At 48.6% G+C, this 19,859-nt stretch overlaps 9 protein-coding genes across 9 annotated transcripts; 6 read left to right on the top strand and 3 right to left on the bottom strand.

The window, feature by feature from the left end:
- Window positions 1-540: 540 nt before the first annotated feature.
- FIESC28_02059 (uncharacterized protein) lies at window positions 541-1,332 on the top strand (the record flags this gene model as incomplete). Its single annotated transcript, XM_031156209.1, has 2 exons — window positions 541-916; window positions 962-1,332. The coding sequence occupies 2 exons, from the start codon at window positions 541-543 to the stop codon at window positions 1,330-1,332; spliced, it is 747 nt and encodes a 248-aa protein (XP_031019742.1).
- A 317-nt stretch (window positions 1,333-1,649) lies between these two features.
- Window positions 1,650-3,858, top strand: FIESC28_02060 (uncharacterized protein; the record flags this gene model as incomplete). Its single annotated transcript, XM_031156210.1, has 4 exons — window positions 1,650-1,653; window positions 1,698-1,892; window positions 1,936-2,611; window positions 2,658-3,858. 4 exons carry the CDS (start codon window positions 1,650-1,652, stop codon window positions 3,856-3,858), a joined length of 2,076 nt encoding a protein of 691 aa, XP_031019743.1.
- Window positions 3,859-4,285: 427 nt separating this feature from the next.
- Window positions 4,286-5,339, top strand: FIESC28_02061 (uncharacterized protein; the record flags this gene model as incomplete). The annotated part of the gene is made up of 3 exons (XM_031156211.1): window positions 4,286-4,548; window positions 4,600-4,717; window positions 4,764-5,339. 3 exons carry the CDS (start codon window positions 4,286-4,288, stop codon window positions 5,337-5,339), a joined length of 957 nt encoding a protein of 318 aa, XP_031019744.1.
- A 263-nt stretch (window positions 5,340-5,602) lies between these two features.
- FIESC28_02062 (uncharacterized protein) lies at window positions 5,603-6,640 on the top strand (the record flags this gene model as incomplete). The annotated part of the gene is made up of 4 exons (XM_031156212.1): window positions 5,603-5,670; window positions 5,719-5,838; window positions 5,891-6,256; window positions 6,304-6,640. 4 exons carry the CDS (start codon window positions 5,603-5,605, stop codon window positions 6,638-6,640), a joined length of 891 nt encoding a protein of 296 aa, XP_031019745.1.
- Window positions 6,641-7,368: 728 nt separating this feature from the next.
- On the bottom strand, window positions 7,369-8,436 carry FIESC28_02063 (uncharacterized protein; the record flags this gene model as incomplete). The annotated part of the gene is made up of 1 exon (XM_031156213.1): window positions 7,369-8,436. The coding sequence occupies one exon, from the start codon at window positions 8,434-8,436 to the stop codon at window positions 7,369-7,371; it is 1,068 nt and encodes a 355-aa protein (XP_031019746.1).
- Window positions 8,437-9,492: 1,056 nt separating this feature from the next.
- On the top strand, window positions 9,493-11,488 carry FIESC28_02064 (uncharacterized protein; the record flags this gene model as incomplete). Its single annotated transcript, XM_031156214.1, has 3 exons — window positions 9,493-9,725; window positions 9,783-9,811; window positions 9,867-11,488. 3 exons carry the CDS (start codon window positions 9,493-9,495, stop codon window positions 11,486-11,488), a joined length of 1,884 nt encoding a protein of 627 aa, XP_031019747.1.
- A 279-nt stretch (window positions 11,489-11,767) lies between these two features.
- Window positions 11,768-12,394, bottom strand: FIESC28_02065 (uncharacterized protein; the record flags this gene model as incomplete). Its single annotated transcript, XM_031156215.1, has 2 exons — window positions 11,768-12,131; window positions 12,180-12,394. 2 exons carry the CDS (start codon window positions 12,392-12,394, stop codon window positions 11,768-11,770), a joined length of 579 nt encoding a protein of 192 aa, XP_031019748.1.
- A 473-nt stretch (window positions 12,395-12,867) lies between these two features.
- Window positions 12,868-16,731, bottom strand: FIESC28_02066 (uncharacterized protein; the record flags this gene model as incomplete). Its single annotated transcript, XM_031156216.1, has 1 exon — window positions 12,868-16,731. The coding sequence occupies one exon, from the start codon at window positions 16,729-16,731 to the stop codon at window positions 12,868-12,870; it is 3,864 nt and encodes a 1,287-aa protein (XP_031019749.1).
- A 1,403-nt stretch (window positions 16,732-18,134) lies between these two features.
- On the top strand, window positions 18,135-19,020 carry FIESC28_02067 (uncharacterized protein; the record flags this gene model as incomplete). Its single annotated transcript, XM_031156217.1, has 3 exons — window positions 18,135-18,403; window positions 18,453-18,911; window positions 18,963-19,020. 3 exons carry the CDS (start codon window positions 18,135-18,137, stop codon window positions 19,018-19,020), a joined length of 786 nt encoding a protein of 261 aa, XP_031019750.1.
- Between the last annotated feature and the right edge of the window lie 839 nt (window positions 19,021-19,859).

The following is a 19,859-nucleotide window of genomic DNA, read 5'->3' on the forward strand; positions in this document are numbered from 1 at the left end:
GAGACGGAGGATAAACTAGAGGTAGCAATTAATATGGCAGTGCGGATCAGGCCGCTAGGAAAATATTACGAGAATGGGATCAGCAGTCATAGCGATGATTTTCGGTCGATTGTTCCTGGACTATATTTGACGCGATTGGCGAAGCTAATTAAATTAGATTAGCTCAGATGAGGGTGTGATGAGTGTTTGTGATGAGGTTACCCTATAGATATTCAGTCAATTTCATTTAAATCTCAAATTAAGTCAAAGAGTAATTATTTCACTAGGCGCTTCACGTGAACCTCCTCGTCTTCTGACTAGCATTACAATGTAATGAAAGCGCTTCAATTGAGGTTGTGTTGATGCTAAAAATGTCCCCTAAACGGAGGGCTCAAGTGATGTCTTTAGCGACGTCATAAATGCAGCCCCGCCAGACGTACGTGGGGTTCACCTGCCTGAACTCGCCCATCAACCGTCCATACCACCACCATCAATACCGCATCTTGCATCTTGCATACTGCATCAAACATCTTCCAACGAAACGACCTCATAATAGCAAATATGTCTCTGACAACCGACCCCGATCCTTCCGGCGGCTGCCCAGCCTTCATCCCCCTCGAAGCGAACCCTCAACTCATGACCACGCTCATCCACAAGCTTGGTATCTCTGACGCTCTCGAGATGCACGACGTCTACTCCCTGACAGACCCCGACCTCCTTGCTTTCATCCCTCGCCCAGCGCTCGCTCTTCTTCTCGTGTTCCCCGTTAGCGCCGTGTACGAGAGCCACCGCATGGCAGAGGATAGCTTGGCCGATGAATACAAGGGCAAGGGAGATACAGAGCCCGTCTTGTGGTGGCCTCAAACTATCAAGAATGCCTGTGGTATGATGGGTCTTCTGCATGCTATCACAAATGGAAATGCACGAAACTTCATCCGTATGTTTACCCTGCTTTCTAGAGGATGCAGCTAACATTTAGCAGAGGAGGGATCTACCCTCGATACCATCGTCAAGAAGAGCATGCCTCTCGATCCCCACGGCCGCGCAAAGGTTCTCGAATCCACACCTGAGCTCGCGACTGCTCACAAGGAGGCTGCTACTCAAGGAGACACGCCTGCGCCCGCTGCCGATGACGATGTAGAGCTTCACTACGTTTGCTTTGCCAAGGGAACCGATAATGGACTTTGGGAACTCGATGGACGACGAAAGGGACCTATCCGACGAGGTGACTTGGAAGAGAATGAGGACGTGCTGAGCTCTAAGGGTCTGACACTGGGTGCTCTCAAGTTCTTGGAGCGCGGTGGTGCGGATTTGAGATTCAGCGCTGTTGCGCTCGCTGGATCTGTTGATTAGATTGGACCACGATACCCATGATGATATGAAAGAGAAGTTTTGAAGATTTATCGGAATACGAGTTATTTGGTGTACCTGTGAACTATTAGGCCAAGTGGTCTCAATTGAAGACACGACGATCTGTGATGTTTACAGCCTGATTGCAACCTGCGGCTGAAGCTAGTGCTCGGTTATTTTGAGAAGCTGAAAGGACAAGGCGGATTCCTGAAGCCACATCTCGCTCAGCTCCCCACTTCAAGGCAGCGACTTTGAGAGTAGATATATATCTGTCCGGTTGTCCTTCAGAAACAGAAGATCATCTTTAATTATCAATCATCATGAGTAAGTCCCAATTGATATTGCTGGCACGAAGCTGACAAGTCTAGAAATCGCTCGTTGGCTCCTGGGAAGAGGTACCGAGCATGTTGGCTTGGTGCTAGGAAATGACACAGCCGGAAAAACTACGTTGATTTATAGATTGAGATACGGCGAACCTGTCCAGACTATTCCGACCATTGGTTTCAATGTTGAGACATTTGAGTACCCAGATGGCGATAAACTCACGCTATGGGACATTGGAGGTAGGTTATTGCCATATGCCGTGAATTTGACTAACAGCACCAGGATGCGATCAAATCCGACCTCTTACTCAACATTATATGCTAAAAGATCGCTTCATCATATTTCTGCAGAGCTGCGAAGATTTGGATCCTGATAGAATTGAGTTTTCTATGGAGTATCTTCGCATGTCGATGAGTATGATGGAGGGCTTTGAAGCGAAGAACATGTTTATCCTGTTCAACAGGCAGGATCACCTTTCACTAGAGGAAGCAGCCAAAGTCGTCAAGGACCTCAAGGTGGTTATTGAGAAAGAGATCAAGCCATATAAAAACAAGCTTGATATCAGGATCTTGGACTATCCTGGCTTCAGCGCGTTGTATGGTACACAAGTGCATCCCGCTATTGAGGAGATCAGGAAGGCTCTGAAGCCTGTTAAGCCAGCGCAAAACACCAAAGCTGAGATTGAACAGAGGGAGAAGGGTCCGAGTGAAGAGGAACTTCTCAACCGGATCAGACAGGCAAATGCCAAAAGCGCTGACGCGAAAACGTTCTGGAGCGCTTTTGTGGATGGTAGTCTTGAGTCTTGGGATCACTATACCCATCTCAGAGCTGGCCTTTTCGTCATGCATGATTGTTTCGCTAGGGGACTGGGTCTGTTGGAATGTGCGGATGAGTTTATGGCGCATCTGAATCGATTGAGAGAGGGCAACCCGGAGAGATTTCGTAATACTGCACACAAGTAAGTACCCTATGTCTACTGGTGTCCTAATACTGATCTTGAATAGAACAATGACAATCTTCTGGCTACATCAGATCCAGGTCGCTGCTCTCGAGCACCAGGCAAGCAAAGCACTTGACAAATTTCCTGCACCGGAAGAGTATGCGGACATCGTCTTCTCGGCACCACGTCTGATGAACTCTGGTTTGTGGAGAGCCTATTACACCAAAGACCTGCTCTTCACACAGGAGGCCAGAGAGAATTGGCATCTTCCTGATTTGCAGCCTCTTCCAACTGTCAGCCAAGTTACCTCCGAGAAGCCACAACAGCAGAAGTCTGTTAACGACGTTGATCGACTGCCTCGCTTTGCTTTCTCTGTCGTCCAGAAGACGTTAACCTCTAAACTTAGACGTGGAGGAGTCGTGAAGCAAGCTCTCGAAGCTCTCCAGTCATCTACGATGCGACTCCGTGCTTCAAATCCTTCGATCTCTCCTTACTCCGAGACACAGGCATACTTTTGGATTCAGATCATCCACGCCTATATTCGCTCTCTAGAAGTAGAAGACTCTTCAGTGCATAACAACCTCAACGGTCTTGGTCCAGCGCTGACCTATGAAGCATTCAAATCCCTGTTTGGCATAACCGGCGAAGAGTGGCGTCAGTACTACTCGCAATCTACATGGGAAAGCATCACAGCCCGAATGAGCTTCGTGAACCCCGACAAGAAAGCCCTGCCAAACGTTTTCGGGTTGCCGTCGCAAGCGAGAATGGATCTTGCTCGATCGCAGATGGTCAATGCGATAAGCCATCGCTTGACAGGACCTTCAGACTTACCGCCTCGTGAAGAGCTGGACTTCCAAGCCGCTGTTCTCATCGACGAAGCGAAGCTTATGCCCGAGTCTGAACTCAACGTCGCCAGCCATGCGAGTCTCCTACGATTCCTCTTCACTCGCCTATCTGGCCAAAGTGATACTACCACGAAGGGAACCAAGAGAGCTGCCTCGCTGGCGTCGTCTGCAGCATTGGAAGTCGCCAAACAGGTCGGTTTGACACAGAGTATGTTCTGGGTACAGCAAATTCAACTCGCGCTAGCTGGAAGTAATACCGAAAGCTTCGAGGAGCTTGTCAAGAGAAGTTCGCACTTAGCTTACGAGGACCTGCCGTTTACTCATTATTCACCTCAATTGTGGGAGAGTGCTGAGGCGAGGGAGGCTTATGTGCCGCCTGATAGACGAGCGGTTTCTAGCGTTGTCGCTAGAAAGGCATGAAGCAGTATATTGGCTGGACCAAGGGATAGCATAGACATTTTTAGGAGATCAATAGGAATAATACGATGTTTTTGAGACCAAATTTAGGACTCGGGCCCGAAACACCTGATACGATCATTCAGTGATGCACGAAACACTTCCCCAGATCAGGTAAACTACCATGGTAGTATCGAACAAGAACTCTCAATACACGCTGCTTTGTCAGTTAAATATTTCATGATTTGACATAAGAAGATGTATGTTATGACGCAAATCCTGGGGTCTCTGTTACAGCTTGTCAACTCACGTGCACATCATGATGATATCATGCTACGACCTGATCCTTTAATAAACAGCCGACAACATATAGAAAGACACGATTGATAACAGAGAAGTCATCAAACTGTTCTAGAGAACTGACTGTATCACTTACTCGTCATTGAAGATAATGTCTCACGTCGGTCTGCTCAAAGCTGCCCGCCCAGCATGGCGAGCTTCATCCGCAATCCCCAGGGCTGCCGCTCGACCTTTCTCGGCGTCTCGTAATCTCAGGGCAACTACTCCAATTCTCTTAGAAGATAAAGAAAAGGGTTTCGGCTTCGTACGTCATAACAGCCGTCCACCAAAGCCTCGATCTGTGGGTGTGACTGAGATTCGAGGGCCGTATTACTCTGTTATGGGGAAGCGATATCTTCAAGATGTTTTAGAGACGTGAGTATGATGGGTTCCGTATCATCACAGTTCGAAACTGATCGTTTTCAGTATGGGCCACCATGTTGATGGTCTCAAATTCGCTGGCGGGTCTTTCTCACTGTTTCCAGAGGATAAGTTGAAAGAGCTTATCAACCTCGCTCATGAGTATAACGTCTACGTATCAACAGTAAGTTTTCTCCCTGATATCGCGAACAGATGCTGACCATTAGCAGGGCGGATGGATGGAGCATATCCTTCTGCAGTCTGACCCAGGCTGGGCAGTAGACCAGTATCTAAAGAAGTGCAAACAGCTTGGTTTCGACGTGATTGAAATCTCATCAGGCTTCCTCTCCATCCCCCAGGATGACTGGCTTCGCATCGTAGACAAGGTCCACGCAGAAGGTCTCATCGCTAAGCCCGAATGCGGGATTCAATTCGGCGCTGGCGGCGATACAGAAGCTTCGGAGCTGTCGTCAATTGGAACATCTGACCCTTCAAAGATAATCCACATGGGTAAGCGCTTCATCGACGCTGGCGTTGAGCGCATCATGATTGAGAGTGAGGGCATCACTGAGAATGTCAAGAGCTGGAGGACAGATGTCATTCAGCAGATCTTGAGAGAACTACCCCAAGAGAAAGTCATGTTCGAAGCTGCGGACCCAAAGGTGTTCAATTGGTACATCAGAGAGTTTGGCACCGACGTCAATCTGTTTGTGGACCATTCGCAGATTGTGCAGTTGTCTTGTTTGAGAGAAGGTATTTGGGGACAATCTGATACGTTTGGGTCGGTCGTCAACTATAGGCCATGATTCCAAATCGATTGTTGATAATATTAGGTTAATTGAATAATTATGTTGGAATGGTGAGCAGTTGATTGATAGATCGTGATGCAATCGCGATGCGCAGGAGCTCCTGCCCCGCGACGAGACGCATACTGACATCATCAGCGACACAGATAAATAAGGTACTCGACACGCTCTTTCCTTCCAAATCTCAAATCTCTCAATTTCTCAAGAGAAACAAGGCAGTAATTCTTCACCTTTCACCAACTCACAAATAATCACCCGCGACCATGTCACAAGCTGGAAAAGATGGTACTTTCCAACCCGTTCCTGAGGCTCAAGCCCAGAACCTCCCTGGGTACGTCACAAATCTCACCACCAAGAACAAATGGCTGACTTGCTACAGAACGGAGAAGGCTATGAATCCTACTAGCGAGTCTACTAAGCTAGAGGGCAAGGGTGAATTCGTCGAGTATCGTGCTGCCAACAAGCTCGAGAACGCCAAAGCTCTCATCACCGGCGGAGAGTGAGTCTTACCACCAATTCACTAACTATTTGGCCTCATCTGACGCTTCTAGCTCCGGTATTGGTCGCTCAGTAGCCGTCCTCTTCGCTCGTGAAGGTGCTGACGTGACAATCGTCTACCTCCCCGAGGAGCAAGAAGACGCCGAAGAGACCAAGAAGATGGTCGAGAAGGAGGGCCGCAAGTGTGTTTTGTTCGCCGGAAATCTCATGGACAACGAGACTTGCAAGAACGCCGTCCAGAAGCATGTTGATGAATTCGGAAAGATCGATGTTCTGGTCAACAATGCCGCGAAGCAGATCATGTGCGAGGACTTTAAGGATATTGATTTGGAGAATGTCGAGAGCACTTTCCGAAGCAACATCCTTCAAATCTTTGCCATGACGAAATATGCTCTTCACCACATGGAGAAGGGTGGATCGTAAGTGTCAATCCCGAGGAGCCTAGTTCTTTAGCTAACAAGTGCAGCATCATCAACTCAACTTCCACAGTTGCCTTCCGTGGTACCGCCGCAATGGTCGACTACGCCTCTACAAAGGGCGCCATCACTTCATTCACACAATCGCTGTCCAAGCAGCTCGTCAAGAAGGGTATCCGAGTCAATGCCGTCGCTCCTGGACCTGTGCACACTCCTCTCCAGCCTGCCTCGCGCCCGGCTGAGCAAATGGAGGGATTTGGAAAGCAGTCACAGCTGGGTCGTGTTGGACAACCAAGTGAGATTGCACCAAGCTATGTGTTCTTGGCTTCCAAGGACGCGACGCTCTTCTATGGACAGGTGCTTCATGCCTATCCTCTTGGCGACTAAAAGGGTTATGTGATATGGGGGACAGAAACTATGATGTGGTAATTTGAGTTGATAGCGATTTCTCAATCTATTCTGAACGAAAAAGAGTTGTGCTTATCTGGCGATGTGTAGATTGCCCGGCGAGGCACTGTCTCTGCCCACACTTACATCAGTTGGTAATGCTAAAGTGTTTCTCACCTCCGCGGTCCCAATGATGGACATAATCCGCGAGTTCGGCGATGAAGACTCTTCCCGCTTATCGCTTCAATGCCTCGTCACCGCACTCTGAGAATGTCCCAACAATCCTGAAATGTGATATAAGCCACCATGGCCCGATATATCTGCATGTTACAATAGATTAGGAACGTGATCCTTACAACTATCACTTCACAGTGCCTTCAGATATTACATATCCAAAGCTAGCCTCAATCCTTGCCTCTATTTCGAGACATCACCACCGTATTGGTCCTTAGCCGCATAGTGACTTTCTGACCAGCCAGCCACGTTTTTCGAGCACACCAATTGACGAAGCAGTGGAGATCGACCGTTTGGTTCGAGCTAGTCCAGGAGAGCGGCAGCGGGCCGTGAGACTAGTCAGATCTGATCCATGTCATGGTCTAGACTCAGCTCAATCGCAAGATATCCAATAAAAGGATTAGAAGCTTACCGGTGAGAGTACATGCAGCTATAGGCGGGGAAGGTTCAGCTGAAGCAGTCACTTTCATCGCGGGATATCCACAGCCGAGACGTCAAAGACAAATATCATCCCATAGTGAGCCACGCAAAGCACGTTCCCTGATCCAGTTCTTACATGTGTAGATTTGCTCGTCATCTACGTTCTGAAAAGCTGGATCGTATTGTGGGTCGATTATCACGGTCCTGATCGATATGAGATTGTCGGGATCCAGGTCTCGCCAGCTCTCCGTGTATGATTCGAAGTCGTAAGGCTGGCGATACCAATCACATAGCGCTATCGTAATTTCTGGTCCTCGGTACTTCTGTGGATTTTGGCCGGTAGCTTCAGCCCACGCGGTGGATAATTCACCTTTGATGTCGTGTCGACGTGAGTTGTCGGAGTCTGCACGTGGGAAAACCGCCTTGTACAATCGAGGGCATAGAAGCATGTCCTTCCATAGCTCGGGGCCCATAAAAACATTGTAGAGGGATACACGCCGGAGGTTCGCCCATTTGATCCATACTTGTGGCTCACTGTGATCTTCTTTGGTGGCCAAGTATAGTTCGTCGTTGATGCTGACAAGTTCTTCAATATGGACCAGCGCTTCGAACCCGTCTCTGAGAATCTTCCGAACGCCGTGCTCATCATTTGAAGGATAAAGACTGCGAAGTGGCATGTCCACAACGATAGTTGTGAGACTCGGAGCCAAAGTCACGAGTAAGCTTTTGACAGCCTCGCACATGTCAATGTCCTCGAGCGGCGATGGCGGGTAGTAATCATCGTCGAATATTTCAACGTCGGACACAGATGTTGGATCTGGATACAGACGAAGAAACAGCCTCGTAGGGCGATAAACTTCGCATGACCGACCTGTGACTGAACCCTGCCGAGAAATAGAATCGCGGACATGGTAAAGACGATCTTTCGAGTCAATGTAGAGACAATTTTGCCAAAGCAGTTGGGTTGCAGTAGGATTGACTGCTTTGGAGACTAATGTGCAGCTGAGCAATGTTTTCGTGACGACATTTGAGGTAGAAAAGATCGATCGGTGAATCCCCCTAGGGATCAGATTCTCAACGACCAAAAGGATGACTTCTAAGGGTAATTTGACCCTGCAGGTCTTGTCGAAGTGGTTTTCCATGGATGAAAGAGAGTAAGAGACGAAATGTCTTGGTCGCTTTATGTTAGACGAGACTAGCACTTAGGCCACTGTATTTCGGCGCCTGAACCTTTGAAGGCAGCTTCTGTGGTACCCAGTAGATACTGGAAGTTAATGCAAGGTCGAGACTGAGGAATGGAGCAGATGGTTGTTGCCTTCCTGCCTTTTCCCTTGTACCTGCCTTGCCTGCCGAATGTTGAAGGAAGAGTGGAGTGACTCATGCATGGGCTGTATGTAAAGTGGGTCGAGGAATAAGCGTTTGACAAAGGCTGCTTACCTACTCTGTATACCGATGTCAAACAATCCAACACTTCACATTCTGCGCAACCTGAATTATTTCTCCTTCATCTAGTAACCAAAGTAAAAGATTACTTTGGGAATGCTTATGGGATCTAAGCTAGTAAGACACGCAGGAGAGAGCAAGGTTTGTGATGGGAGCGGGAAAATGCAGCCCTGTGCCAGTTGTCACCTGGTGCATGTTGAACATAACAATAACCAATGCCAGCTTGAAGGTGGGGAGCTGAAAAGTCAATCTTGGAATATTACATGTAGATTCATCGAGCCAAGATTAGCTGCCGTTGTAGATCTTTTCGTGCCCGGCGCATGGATGATATGATGTTGGAGAGTCTTGTTATCGTGGTCACTGAACACTGGAGATCTTTTGCCATACGCGTGGGTCTAAATTATAATCAGTCAGTTGTCCCTTTGGGCATACACACTTTCATTTTTCATAAGACTTTGTTATATCCCTCCTCACTACGAGTTCCATAGTTGAGCCACATACAACGTTTTGCTATGCGCAACGCTGAACTACACCCAGCCGCCCTTGAGGCCAGTCCTCCTCTTTGTCACGATCAGGATGGTCATAAAGAAATTGTCTCACAAAGTCATAGCAGCGAAACTCAAGATGGATTTATCCCAACCTCCACAGACCACTGGCATCCAGACTGCCTCTGCGCCCCTCTGCATGGAGATTGTTCAGCTGCCGAAAAACCATCTCCAAGACCATCGACTAGCTCCAACAGTCATTACGTTATCATGAAGCTTGAGGAAATACAAAGAGGAGTTCAGTTAGGTTGTTGGTTTTGCAGTGTTATCCTCACAGGCATCAAGAACATGCCGAATTGGGACCCAACCAAGCCTGCGCCGAACCGAATCGACTTTCATATCCAAAGATCAGAGTCCGGAATAAAGATAGAGGCAATGGGAGAATTCCGCCGTCGCGTCCCAGAGCCTAGCCTTTTGTTTTATGTGGATGGTCAGAAAGGCAAGTAAGCTCTCAGTGGTCTCTCTCCTTTAGGAACCAACTAACTGTCTTCTTCGTACAGAAATAGTCTCGCCTTGCAGAAGACTTCAAGTAAGACGGGAGAGAGTTTATTCGAATCCTGATGAACAAGTGCAATTCATATCAGGGGCTCTGCAGAATTGTCTTGAAAACCACTCATGCGCGCCTAAGCCAAACCAATTCATGCCCACGCGTCTCATTCAGATACGGATCATCAACGATCAGTATGCTGCTTTCCTTGTTCAAGGTGTGGACCTAAAACCATATGTCACTCTAAGTCATTGTTGGGGTCCATCTTTTCCTCCGTGGGCAAAGACGACTGAGTCAAATTTGGAGTCTCGTTTATCGTCAGATGGTATCCCCTGGGAAGAGCTTCCGCAAACCTTTCGGGACGCTATAATCACTACCAAACGTCTCGGATTCGAGTATATCTGGATCGATGCGCTTTGTATCATACAAGACTCTCCTGCTGATTGGGAGGCTGAGGCGATGCTCATGAGTGAAGTCTATTCGTACGGCGCATTGATGTTGAGCTCCGACGCATCTCCGGATACCAACACTGGCTTTTTTCGATCTGCAAGTATGACAGCACTCCCGTGGTCGGTACCTGGCCATGGAATTCCAATCAAGGCCCGATTCAATTTGGTCCACAAAACATATGGGCAGATGCCGAGTATGTATAATCCTTTTGACCAGTCCTACATCGACCCCCTGTCGACCAGAGCATGGTGCTACCAAGAAGGTCGTCTCGCACGACGCGTGGTACACTTCTCGGTTGATGAGGTATCCTATGACTGCGTTGATGGTGTCGAGTGCCATTGTGGTCACTATGGTCCTTCAGGACACACATACGGAGTTAACAGTTGGTACAAGACGCTTCCCGACAGTGTCTGTACCATGAATGCGAAGCATACACTTTGGTTGAATACTGCCACGATGTATGGCCAAAGAAACTTAACCTTCATGGCCGATAGATTTCCCGCAATTTCTGCACTAGCAAGGCAGTTCTGGAGCCCCGTTACGAACTCTATTGAAGCTGAGAGCTCCTCAGTCGAGACGGAATCCAACTTCAGGGAAATCAGCCTTGGAGATTATGTGGCAGGATTCTGGTCCAAGTTCTTGATGGGAGATCTCTTCTGGTATGCAGACTACTGTCCTGGAGTTCGAACATCTACCACCTCTACCTATGTTGCGCCTACGTGGTCCTGGGCTAGCGTCACCGGCGAAATTTCCTGGGGAAGTACAGGTACGCTCGACGCCGTGCTCGTCAGCGCCCATCATGTTCTTGCCGGTCCGGATCAGTTCGGCCGGATAACGCACGCAGAACTCGTTCTTAAAGCGAAGCTTGTTCCTGTCAGTTTATCCTGGGTAATCGCCTATTACAAACAGACTAAGGAGATCTACATGGACCTCCAATGTCGAGACCCGAGCAGTGGGAGTCAAGCATGCTTGGGAGCTTACAGGCCAGATCATTTCGCCCCTGAGCCAGGTGTTAAGTTCTATGGTGGCTTCATCTACAATTTGGAGCATCCTGAAGAGGTGCCCGCTGAGACCATTCCGGTCACAGATGGCAAATACTTTGCTTTGCTCCACGGAGAGACAGCTGTTATAATCATCAAAGCTATCGAAAATAAAGGCTCTAGAGTATATGAACGTGCGGGAACGGTACATTCGCATCGAACAATGGATTCCGGTGATATGCGTAAATGGTTTGAGGGAGCCGAGCGTCAGGTGGTAAAGATTATATGATTGGACAAGTTGGCGCCTAATGTTATTCTGGACATGCTTCAAAATACTCGAATCGCAAAAAGTGAACCAGACTCTCAATAAATACACGCTATATCACAAAAATAAACCATCCACCCATCACCTCGTCGACATCTTCCGTCCGTTCGAGAAATCTTTCGTCGTCGATGTCAATTCCCAATCACCCCATTTCTTCTCCTCACTCCTGCTCACCAAAGAAACGATCAAAGACGGCCTCGACCTGCTCATCTCTCTCATGGATTTCATAAACACCTTGTCACTTTAATTATCCTTGATAGCAAGCGATCTCAAATCGGGAGCCCACTCGGGATGTTGGAGGAATTCATCAAACAGCTCGCCACTGGGCATCTCGGACATGCCAATTGTGCCAGTGACTTCAAGAATCTGAAGACTGCGCAAGTTCTTGAGGAAAGCAGTGATACCGTCGTCAGTGATTTCTGCTGTGCCTTGCAGTTTAAGGACCTTTAGGTTGGGCAAAACCTTGGTTAAACGGAGAGCTCCTTGGTTCGTGACCGCTCTGGCGTCGTTTGTTGCGTCGTAACTGACATCTGAGTACCTGAACGACAACTGTGTGATCTTTTCACGAACTGGACGAGCCAGGACTGCAATGTCTTCAATATGTTCGCTGATGATGTTAGTGCCAATCCAAATAGATACCGTAGGATTGACTTACTCAGTCAAGACAAAGCGATGTCCGAAGTGAATAATCCTCGTAGCAGTTCCGATTGATCGATGGTATAAGCCGTCCCACTCCCTGGTACTCCAGTCAAAAGTGGCAGTCTTGACACCTTTAGAGACTGGTTTGAGAAGTCTCTTCTTTGGCGTTTCAAGACCAGGAGCTGGTGCATCTGCAGCAGAGTTGACCTTGGCTGTTCTAACTGGAGGCATTTTGAAGTATGTAAAACGATCAATATGGTTCCGAGTACTGTGGTCGGGTGAAGATATAAAGGTTCCACAAGAAGATAGGACCCAGAATAAGTTAAATAGACTCTCCACAGACGCGTAAAGGGGTAGCAACGCATTGAGGGGGTGATAAAGTGACGAAGTCGTTGTCTAGGTAATTTGAAACTCTTTATACCGTAGCGAGGCAAAGGAGCAAAAACTAGGATTGAGCTGAACCTGAACCTGCAAATAGATCCCGGCCGTTTCCCCGCGACAATATGATAGATCAAATTGATGAACCTTAATCACATGCTGTATCGTATGATAATAAAGAACAAATGGATAAATATTGCATATATGTATTCCCCTTAACCCCAGGTATCATGTCTCAATCTCCAGCAACACGTATATATGCCCACCAAACGCCATGCTAAAACACCAATCACAAAAAGCAATTGTACAGTCTACAATGATCGTCACTAACGATCCGTCCCTGCAAATTTAACACTCTTCCTTCTCTCCCTCTCCCCTGTAGCAACCGCTCTTCCAGGACTTGAGCTCAAGATCCCGCCACTGCTCTTGTTCAATGCATCCCTAGCCATACCAACCGCTCTACTCTGGGGTATATCATTTCCATCACTCTTCACAGAACGGTCTGTTCCTGGACGTGGACTTGAGCGACGGCTGCTACTTGGTGCGCGATCGTCTCGAGCACGGGTCTTCTCAACCGTTGCGCGACCGATCTCATCAGCTCGTGCGGTGGTTGTTTCGCCGCGGTATCGGCCTGGGAGACATGCATGGCCACAGCCGTCGAGGGGACAACAGCCATCGCTGAAGGTTGCTGAGGCGCCAGACTCGGGCATATCAATTGGCGCATGCCATGCCTGGAGGCAAGATGCGTGGCCACCGTGTGCACAGCCGGGACAGTACCACCACTCAGAAAGGAACGAGCCAGAAGAGGCCATTGCAGTAGCGACTTCAATAGGAGTGAACTCTGCTTGTGTTGGTTCTCGATGTCCACAGACAGCACAAGGTGCCATCGTCGAGCGACAGCGCTCACAAGTCCATATTCCTTCTGGACCGTTCTTGGGGTCAAGCTCTCTTGGCTTTTTGCATGTAGAGCAAAAGAAGCTGACCTTTCCATTCTGTTGAGCTGGCGTGAAAATGGCAGTGTAGTTTTCGCCCCATTGTGGAAGACCTTCCGGCCATCCTTGAACACAAAGATTTCGTAGAAGTGACGCCTCGATAAAGAGACCCATTGACATCAATCGAGAATGGTGTTGTCGCAAAACGGCGCTTGCCTGGTGGTAGTCAATGACAAATTCGGGCACTAAAGGCTTCAGCAGAAGAACAATCGCCGACGCATTGAGGGCGGAAGATCGAGACTCGTAGTGCAATGCTTCTGTAATAGAGTTGTAAGGATCAAGAGGTGAAACCATAGGGGAATCACCGGAAGCGACGGTCGGGAATGGGTATAAAGGGTCGTCGTCCCAGGGAAGATAGTCGGTCTCTACAACATGAGGTCGAAGGTCCTTGTGGACAGGAAATAGGTCCTTCAGAGGACTAGCGGTCCGGTTGGGATGGCTTGCTGGGGCGAGTAATTGCGGTTGAGGGGATTCCACCTTTGTTGGAAGCGATTGAGGCGCGGTCTTATCAGGCGATCCAGGCTCGACTGGCTCTGACGTTTGCGAAGGGTACGAATCGTCGGTTCCCATTGTGGTCTGAGATATTAAGAACACCTCTTCCGGTGAGCCTGTTGGTTCCTTGATGCGCGGTTTCGGTGAGTCTGTGGGTGTATCTCCAAGATGGACTTCCTCGCCACGGATGTGACTTGGGTATTCCTTATTCTCCTTTTCCATATCCGAAGCATGTCTCGCAAGACTCGAACGCCATGGTCCAGTACTCTTAGAAACCGACGTCGGTGGTTGCTTGGTAGCATCAGAAGTCGAAAACATCTGAGCAAAGCTCTCGTCCGAATCGTGACGTGTAACTCTCTGTACTTGAGGGCTCGCGGGTCCCAGCGATAGAGGTTCCTTCTTCTTAGGGGGAACATCGACAGCCTTGAGCAAGACCTCGGCGTCGTAAAAGTCGTATCCTTCAGTGCTAGAGATCTGTGAGCTTTCGGTCTCATGGCTGACGTCGGATACAGGAGCAGAGTCCAGACGCCGTCGGGGAGTGTCTTCGAACCGGTCATTTATGCCAGGCCCAAGACTTAATTCGTCAGGCTCTGAGACTGCTGCCAATTTCTTGCCAACTTGGGAGTTGTCTTTGTCTACGGCATCAGCCGGTCGCGCAAGTGGCGTTGAGACGTTGGATGTGCTTTCGAATCCCAAGGCGAGTAGGGATCGAGTGCTTAGAGAGCGGCCGTTAAGTCCTGACTTGGGAGGAGGAGCTCGTCGGGGTGTCTCATCGCCGGGCGTTCGACTGCCAGTATAAAGGTCAACGGGTTTTAACAATCCACTTCCCTTTCTCTCTTCTATCTTCACTTTGTGGAAGCGTCCGAGACGTGTGTCCAGATGGTACTGAGCGCGTCGATCGAGGAGTATTCCGACTGTATAAGACAGAATGCGCCATGTTTGTGCCAACCGGAATAGCGAAACACTCTCGGCTGCGCGGGCGTAATGTTCCATGATAATGCTAACTCGCTTATTGAGCGGTTTGTCATCTTCAACATATGGAAGCTCCTGCCGGATTGTCTCAAGGTACAAACCGGAGAGATACTGGTAGATCTGCGTTGTTTTCACAGCAGGCAAACGACCAAAAGCCATTGTCTGCTGAGTCTTGAAGAGACCCGTGACATTGATAGCTTGGTCGAGTGCCAGAAATTGCTTATTATCATCAGCAAGACTGGAACCAGATGGTGGTGTTGTGCTCATCTGGGATCTTCCTGTTTTCCTGCGATTTCGCCGTCTAGGACCAAGAAAACTGCCCACTACATCCTCCTCTGAGTCGCTGCGACTAATGCTCAACATCGGGGCGTTAGGACTTGAGCCATAAGGCCCACGGGGTACTATTTCGGCATGGTGTGTGACTGGGGGTCGAGGCCGACCACTTGAATGGGATCGTTCGTCAAGGAACATCATAACATCGCCTTTGGGGGAGAATGCCATAGATGAAGTCGATTGGCGATCAATAACCTTGGGTGCGTATGCAACGTCGCTCTGCGTAAATTGTCCATCCTGTCCGACAGTCCATAGCATGTCCTGATCTTGCCATAACAGGGCCGCTGGTGAGGAGTCGAATCTCTCAATCTCCTTGTAAGGCATGGTAGGTCTAGCCAAATCCCAGATGTGCACTGCTGAAGTTCCATATCGACGAGAGCTGCTATCATCATAAGAAACCGCGATCTGAGCAACGCGCTTGTTCTGAGCTGTAGCAGACCATAATCCTGGCCTCCATGCAATAGTCCAGATTGGTGCAGGGGTCGTGACGGACCACTTGGGCTTTTGCCTCTTGTCAGCTGTACTGCTGAGATCCCAAACATGTAGCTTTGTATCTCGACCAGCACTGATCAAATGGTTGCCATCTGGATGCCACGCAATGGATGCGCATGCCTTCTCGTGCGCGTTTATTCTTAGCAATGGACGTGCTGGTTGGCGTACATCCCATTTGAGTACCACTCCGCCCTCCGTACAACAGGCCATCTCATGACCAACCTTTGGTGACCATTTCACTTGACGAACCGAGTCAATACACTTTAACGGCGCGAACCGTTGACGAAACGTTATACCGCCTCGCCCTTGAATAGGCGCCGACGTATCAAAGACACGCGCCATGCCATCTTGACTACCGGATAGTAGCCAACTCTTGAGATGAGGATTGACATCCAGTGTGTTAACCTGTCGTGAATCCTCCTGCGTCTGCATATATTCCAATGGCTCTGACGAGCCAGATCCGATTCGAGTGATATCGTATGCGAAAATCTTGCCGTTCGCGCAAGCCGTGAATATTGTTGAACCACCATGCCATCTTACATCACGTATACTAAGCTGATCAGCGGCCTGGTTGCCCTTTATTCCTGCAGGTTGAGCGGTAATCACAGCTCTCAAGTCTACGCCCTCGCGAAAGTTGAAGTTGAAGTTCGAAGGGTCGTCGAGAACAACCGTTTTGAGGATATGACCGCCCGCAAGGACAGCAGCTCTTCGGTCGGGGGATACATCGAGTGCTAATATTGGAACTCCGGCTTTATATACGGCATCTTGGGACTTTTGAGGTCGAAACGAAGCGCCGATTGTGGAGGCAGGTGCACTTGTTATCGAGAGATTGCTTGAATCGCCTGCGGGGGTTTCGGTTGAAGCTTTGCCGAGGAGCTTGCGCATTATCCTGGAGTCGCGATTATACATGGTTGCGGTTATATAGAGCCGCTTGCGACGCCATTGAGTGTGGTTCAATGGGCCATCAATGGCATATTCGATGGGTCTCGTGAATGCGATACCGGTCGATCTAATAGGATGGGATTTGGTGTTTAGGAAGTTGAGCCCGAGATGAGCTCATGTGGGTCCGAAGCCGGGATAATCACGTGCGATCCTTCTGCAACGGTGTAGCCCACACGGCAGGCAGCTCGTCTCCAGCCTAACGGATCTAACGTTGTAAATGGAAAGTGATTCAGATTCCTCTGTCAAAACTCAATTTGTTCGTCACGACCAGACCGACTCCATTGATTCAGATAACAGATACGTTCATTGTATCTCTGTTGAATTCATCCAACCTCAACACCCTCTTGTGGATCTGACATCTGCCAGTTTCTTGGCTTGCTGGTTAGCAACCCGCATTCCTTAGCGTCCGTTGTTCGACCCCTGATATGCCAGCATTTATACCCCACCAATACGGATACTCACTCGACACTCGTTGACTACCTCTTCCCTGTACGAATATATCGCAATTCATTGATAATGCCGAGTCCGAAGGATTCGGAGGAACCGTTGTCTGTTCGCTTACAATCAGTCATACGATGTTACACAACAGCTTTCCGGGTCGAAAATTGCGTCTAAATTAGGAACACTGCCTCAGAATGTCACCGCACTTCGTCATTCTCTTCACCTAGCCTATGCGGTAAACCGAAATGCAAACGGCTAAAGTGCCTTACGGTTAGCGGCCTCCCTAGGTAGCCTGACAGCCTGGCTACTAGGCGCCCAGGACGAATCTACCGACATTGCTGCGACAGGGCAGAACAGGGCAGCAGGGCTAGCCTTAACGTTAAATGTCGCATCGATGCTACGCCGGAGCTAGAGCCACAAGTGGGCTGTTGGCTACTCGAATCAAACGCCATGAATGGGGCCAGTATAAGGCTAGATAACCATCACAGCGCCCCGACAACGAAGCTACTATTGCGCAAACCTGATTCCGGTCTCCAGAAAGACACGAAGGATCTCATGCTGCGAAGCTAGGGAGTTCCTTGATGGTAGTCCTGCCCAGTACGTTAAGCTTTATGAAAGAGGTCACTGCAATCTCACCCGCTCCAATTTTGCAGGGATGTGAGTGGGATGCTGCCACAACATGGGGTCTGAAAGGACCATGATTTGCGGAATGCGAGTGGTCAGCCTACAGATCAGACCCTGCAACGACTTTTGTAACCTTGCTTAGCGAATGTAGAGTTGCAAGATCGTCGTTATAAAGGATTACAGCTGCGCCCACAATGGTCCTACCGTGCTGGTTCCCGCCCTTTTTCTTTCTTTCTCAGCATCCTTCTAACCGGTGGTTCTTGTGACGATCTTCCGTCGAGTTTCGTTTCGCGATTCGGGTCACGATGAGTCAAAACCAACAGCTTCCGGATAGTGAAGGCCTTCAGGTCGACACTCATGCTGAGCAGGCTGCCAAAGCCCCGGAGGTAGCCGGATATAGCCAAAATGGACATTACTATGTGTCTCCGGAATATCAATCGCCAGCTCCTCAGGGACAAAGACCTCCTTTCGGTTTGGGACTATGGGCATTCGCTGGACTTGTTGCTCTATTAACGGCAATCGTCGTCGGTGCCGGTGTTGGTGGAGGATTGGGCGCTGCCCTGGCAAACAAATCGTAGGTCGTGAACATCAGACAAGAGTATCAATCGTTGACCAGTTTGTAGTAGTGATTGTTCAGCCGATTCCGCTGTGGACGCTCCTCGCGCGACAGCAGAGCCAACCTCATGCCCAACCCTCGACAATAGCACATCTACCGAAAACGCGACAGCCCCTTACGTTCCTAGGTCTCCATCTAAGGTCGAAAATCTGGAACTGGATTGTCCCGATAAGTTGAACGACGAGACAAGGTATAAATCAAACAAGGGGTACGAGTTTAAGTGGTGGTGCGGCGTGAACGCGCCACAAGGCGATAAAGCAAAGGAGGGAGGCGTTGTCTTTGACTACCTTTCATTCTTTGCGTACAGTATTAATGATTGTATGGAGGCTTGCGGTAATATGAACCAAAAGGACGATGAGAACCATACTGGCTTGAGATGCAAGAGTGTTGTTTTCTCAAAACGCATGTCGGTGGATTATGATGCCCAAAACGGTAACTGTTGGTTAAAGAATGCGTCGAAATCAGCGTATGTTTTTTTAATTCTTTCTGTTGATGAAGTATACTGACATGTTGATAGGGGTGGTAACTGGGGATTCAAGCAGGACTTTTTCGCATATGCTGAGTTGAACGATTAGACATGAGCATGGGGTAATGTTAAGCGTGGGAGTAAAGGATGAAGCTTACGTTCTTATTAATGATGTAGTTATATACCAGTGGTGCTTTTGTCTGAGTCAAGATAGCTTGACTACCAAAAGTCGAGACGATATGATTTGGCACTTTCTTAGAAAATCTTCAAGTGATACCGGGGCAGATCCTTCCGGATAGACATACATGTCTCTCCTATAGTGTTATGAGAAGTGTTGAATTATATCTGTAAACTTGAGTAACACACATCTCGAATAGTCTGTTCGGTTTGGTGATCTTCGCTTGCCCTTTCCCCAGAACCTTGAAGAAGACAACATTACTCCGATGTAAAAGGCTGATTTATCAGGTAGAAACATACACACATTGCATTCTCGATCATGCGTGTCTGATTCTTTTCGCCGAGTATATGCTAAACCGTCGAGTACGATAGAGTCAAGAAGTGGAGTGAGATGGGAAGTGGCATCACCAAGCTCTATGAATCGATAGCTCTACTACATCGTCTTGATACCTTAAGTGCAACGTCGTTGACCTGGTTAACGTGCTAGGCAAACAGTAGTTCCTAGTCTGAATTGTGATGTTCGTGATGGTCTCGAATCGTCCATGACCAAAGTAATTTGAAAGTTTGAACAGTTAAACAACTCACTGTGCAACCGATGAAGACCGAAACATAGCTTGATACTCGTTCAGTTCTTATTCAAGTCTTTCAAAATAAGAAACGAGAAAACGAGTATACATTCGCAAGTCTTTCTATTCCTTGAAGCCATTTTTGATACGAAGCATACCCCACATCAAGGCCTGTTTGGAAACCTGGCTCCAAATTTCACCGTGA

The sequence above is a fragment of the Fusarium coffeatum genome, assembly GCF_003316985.1.
Source record: "Fusarium coffeatum strain FIESC_28 chromosome Unknown BRIP53273_contig_45, whole genome shotgun sequence".
Lineage (NCBI taxonomy): Eukaryota > Fungi > Ascomycota > Sordariomycetes > Hypocreales > Nectriaceae > Fusarium > Fusarium coffeatum.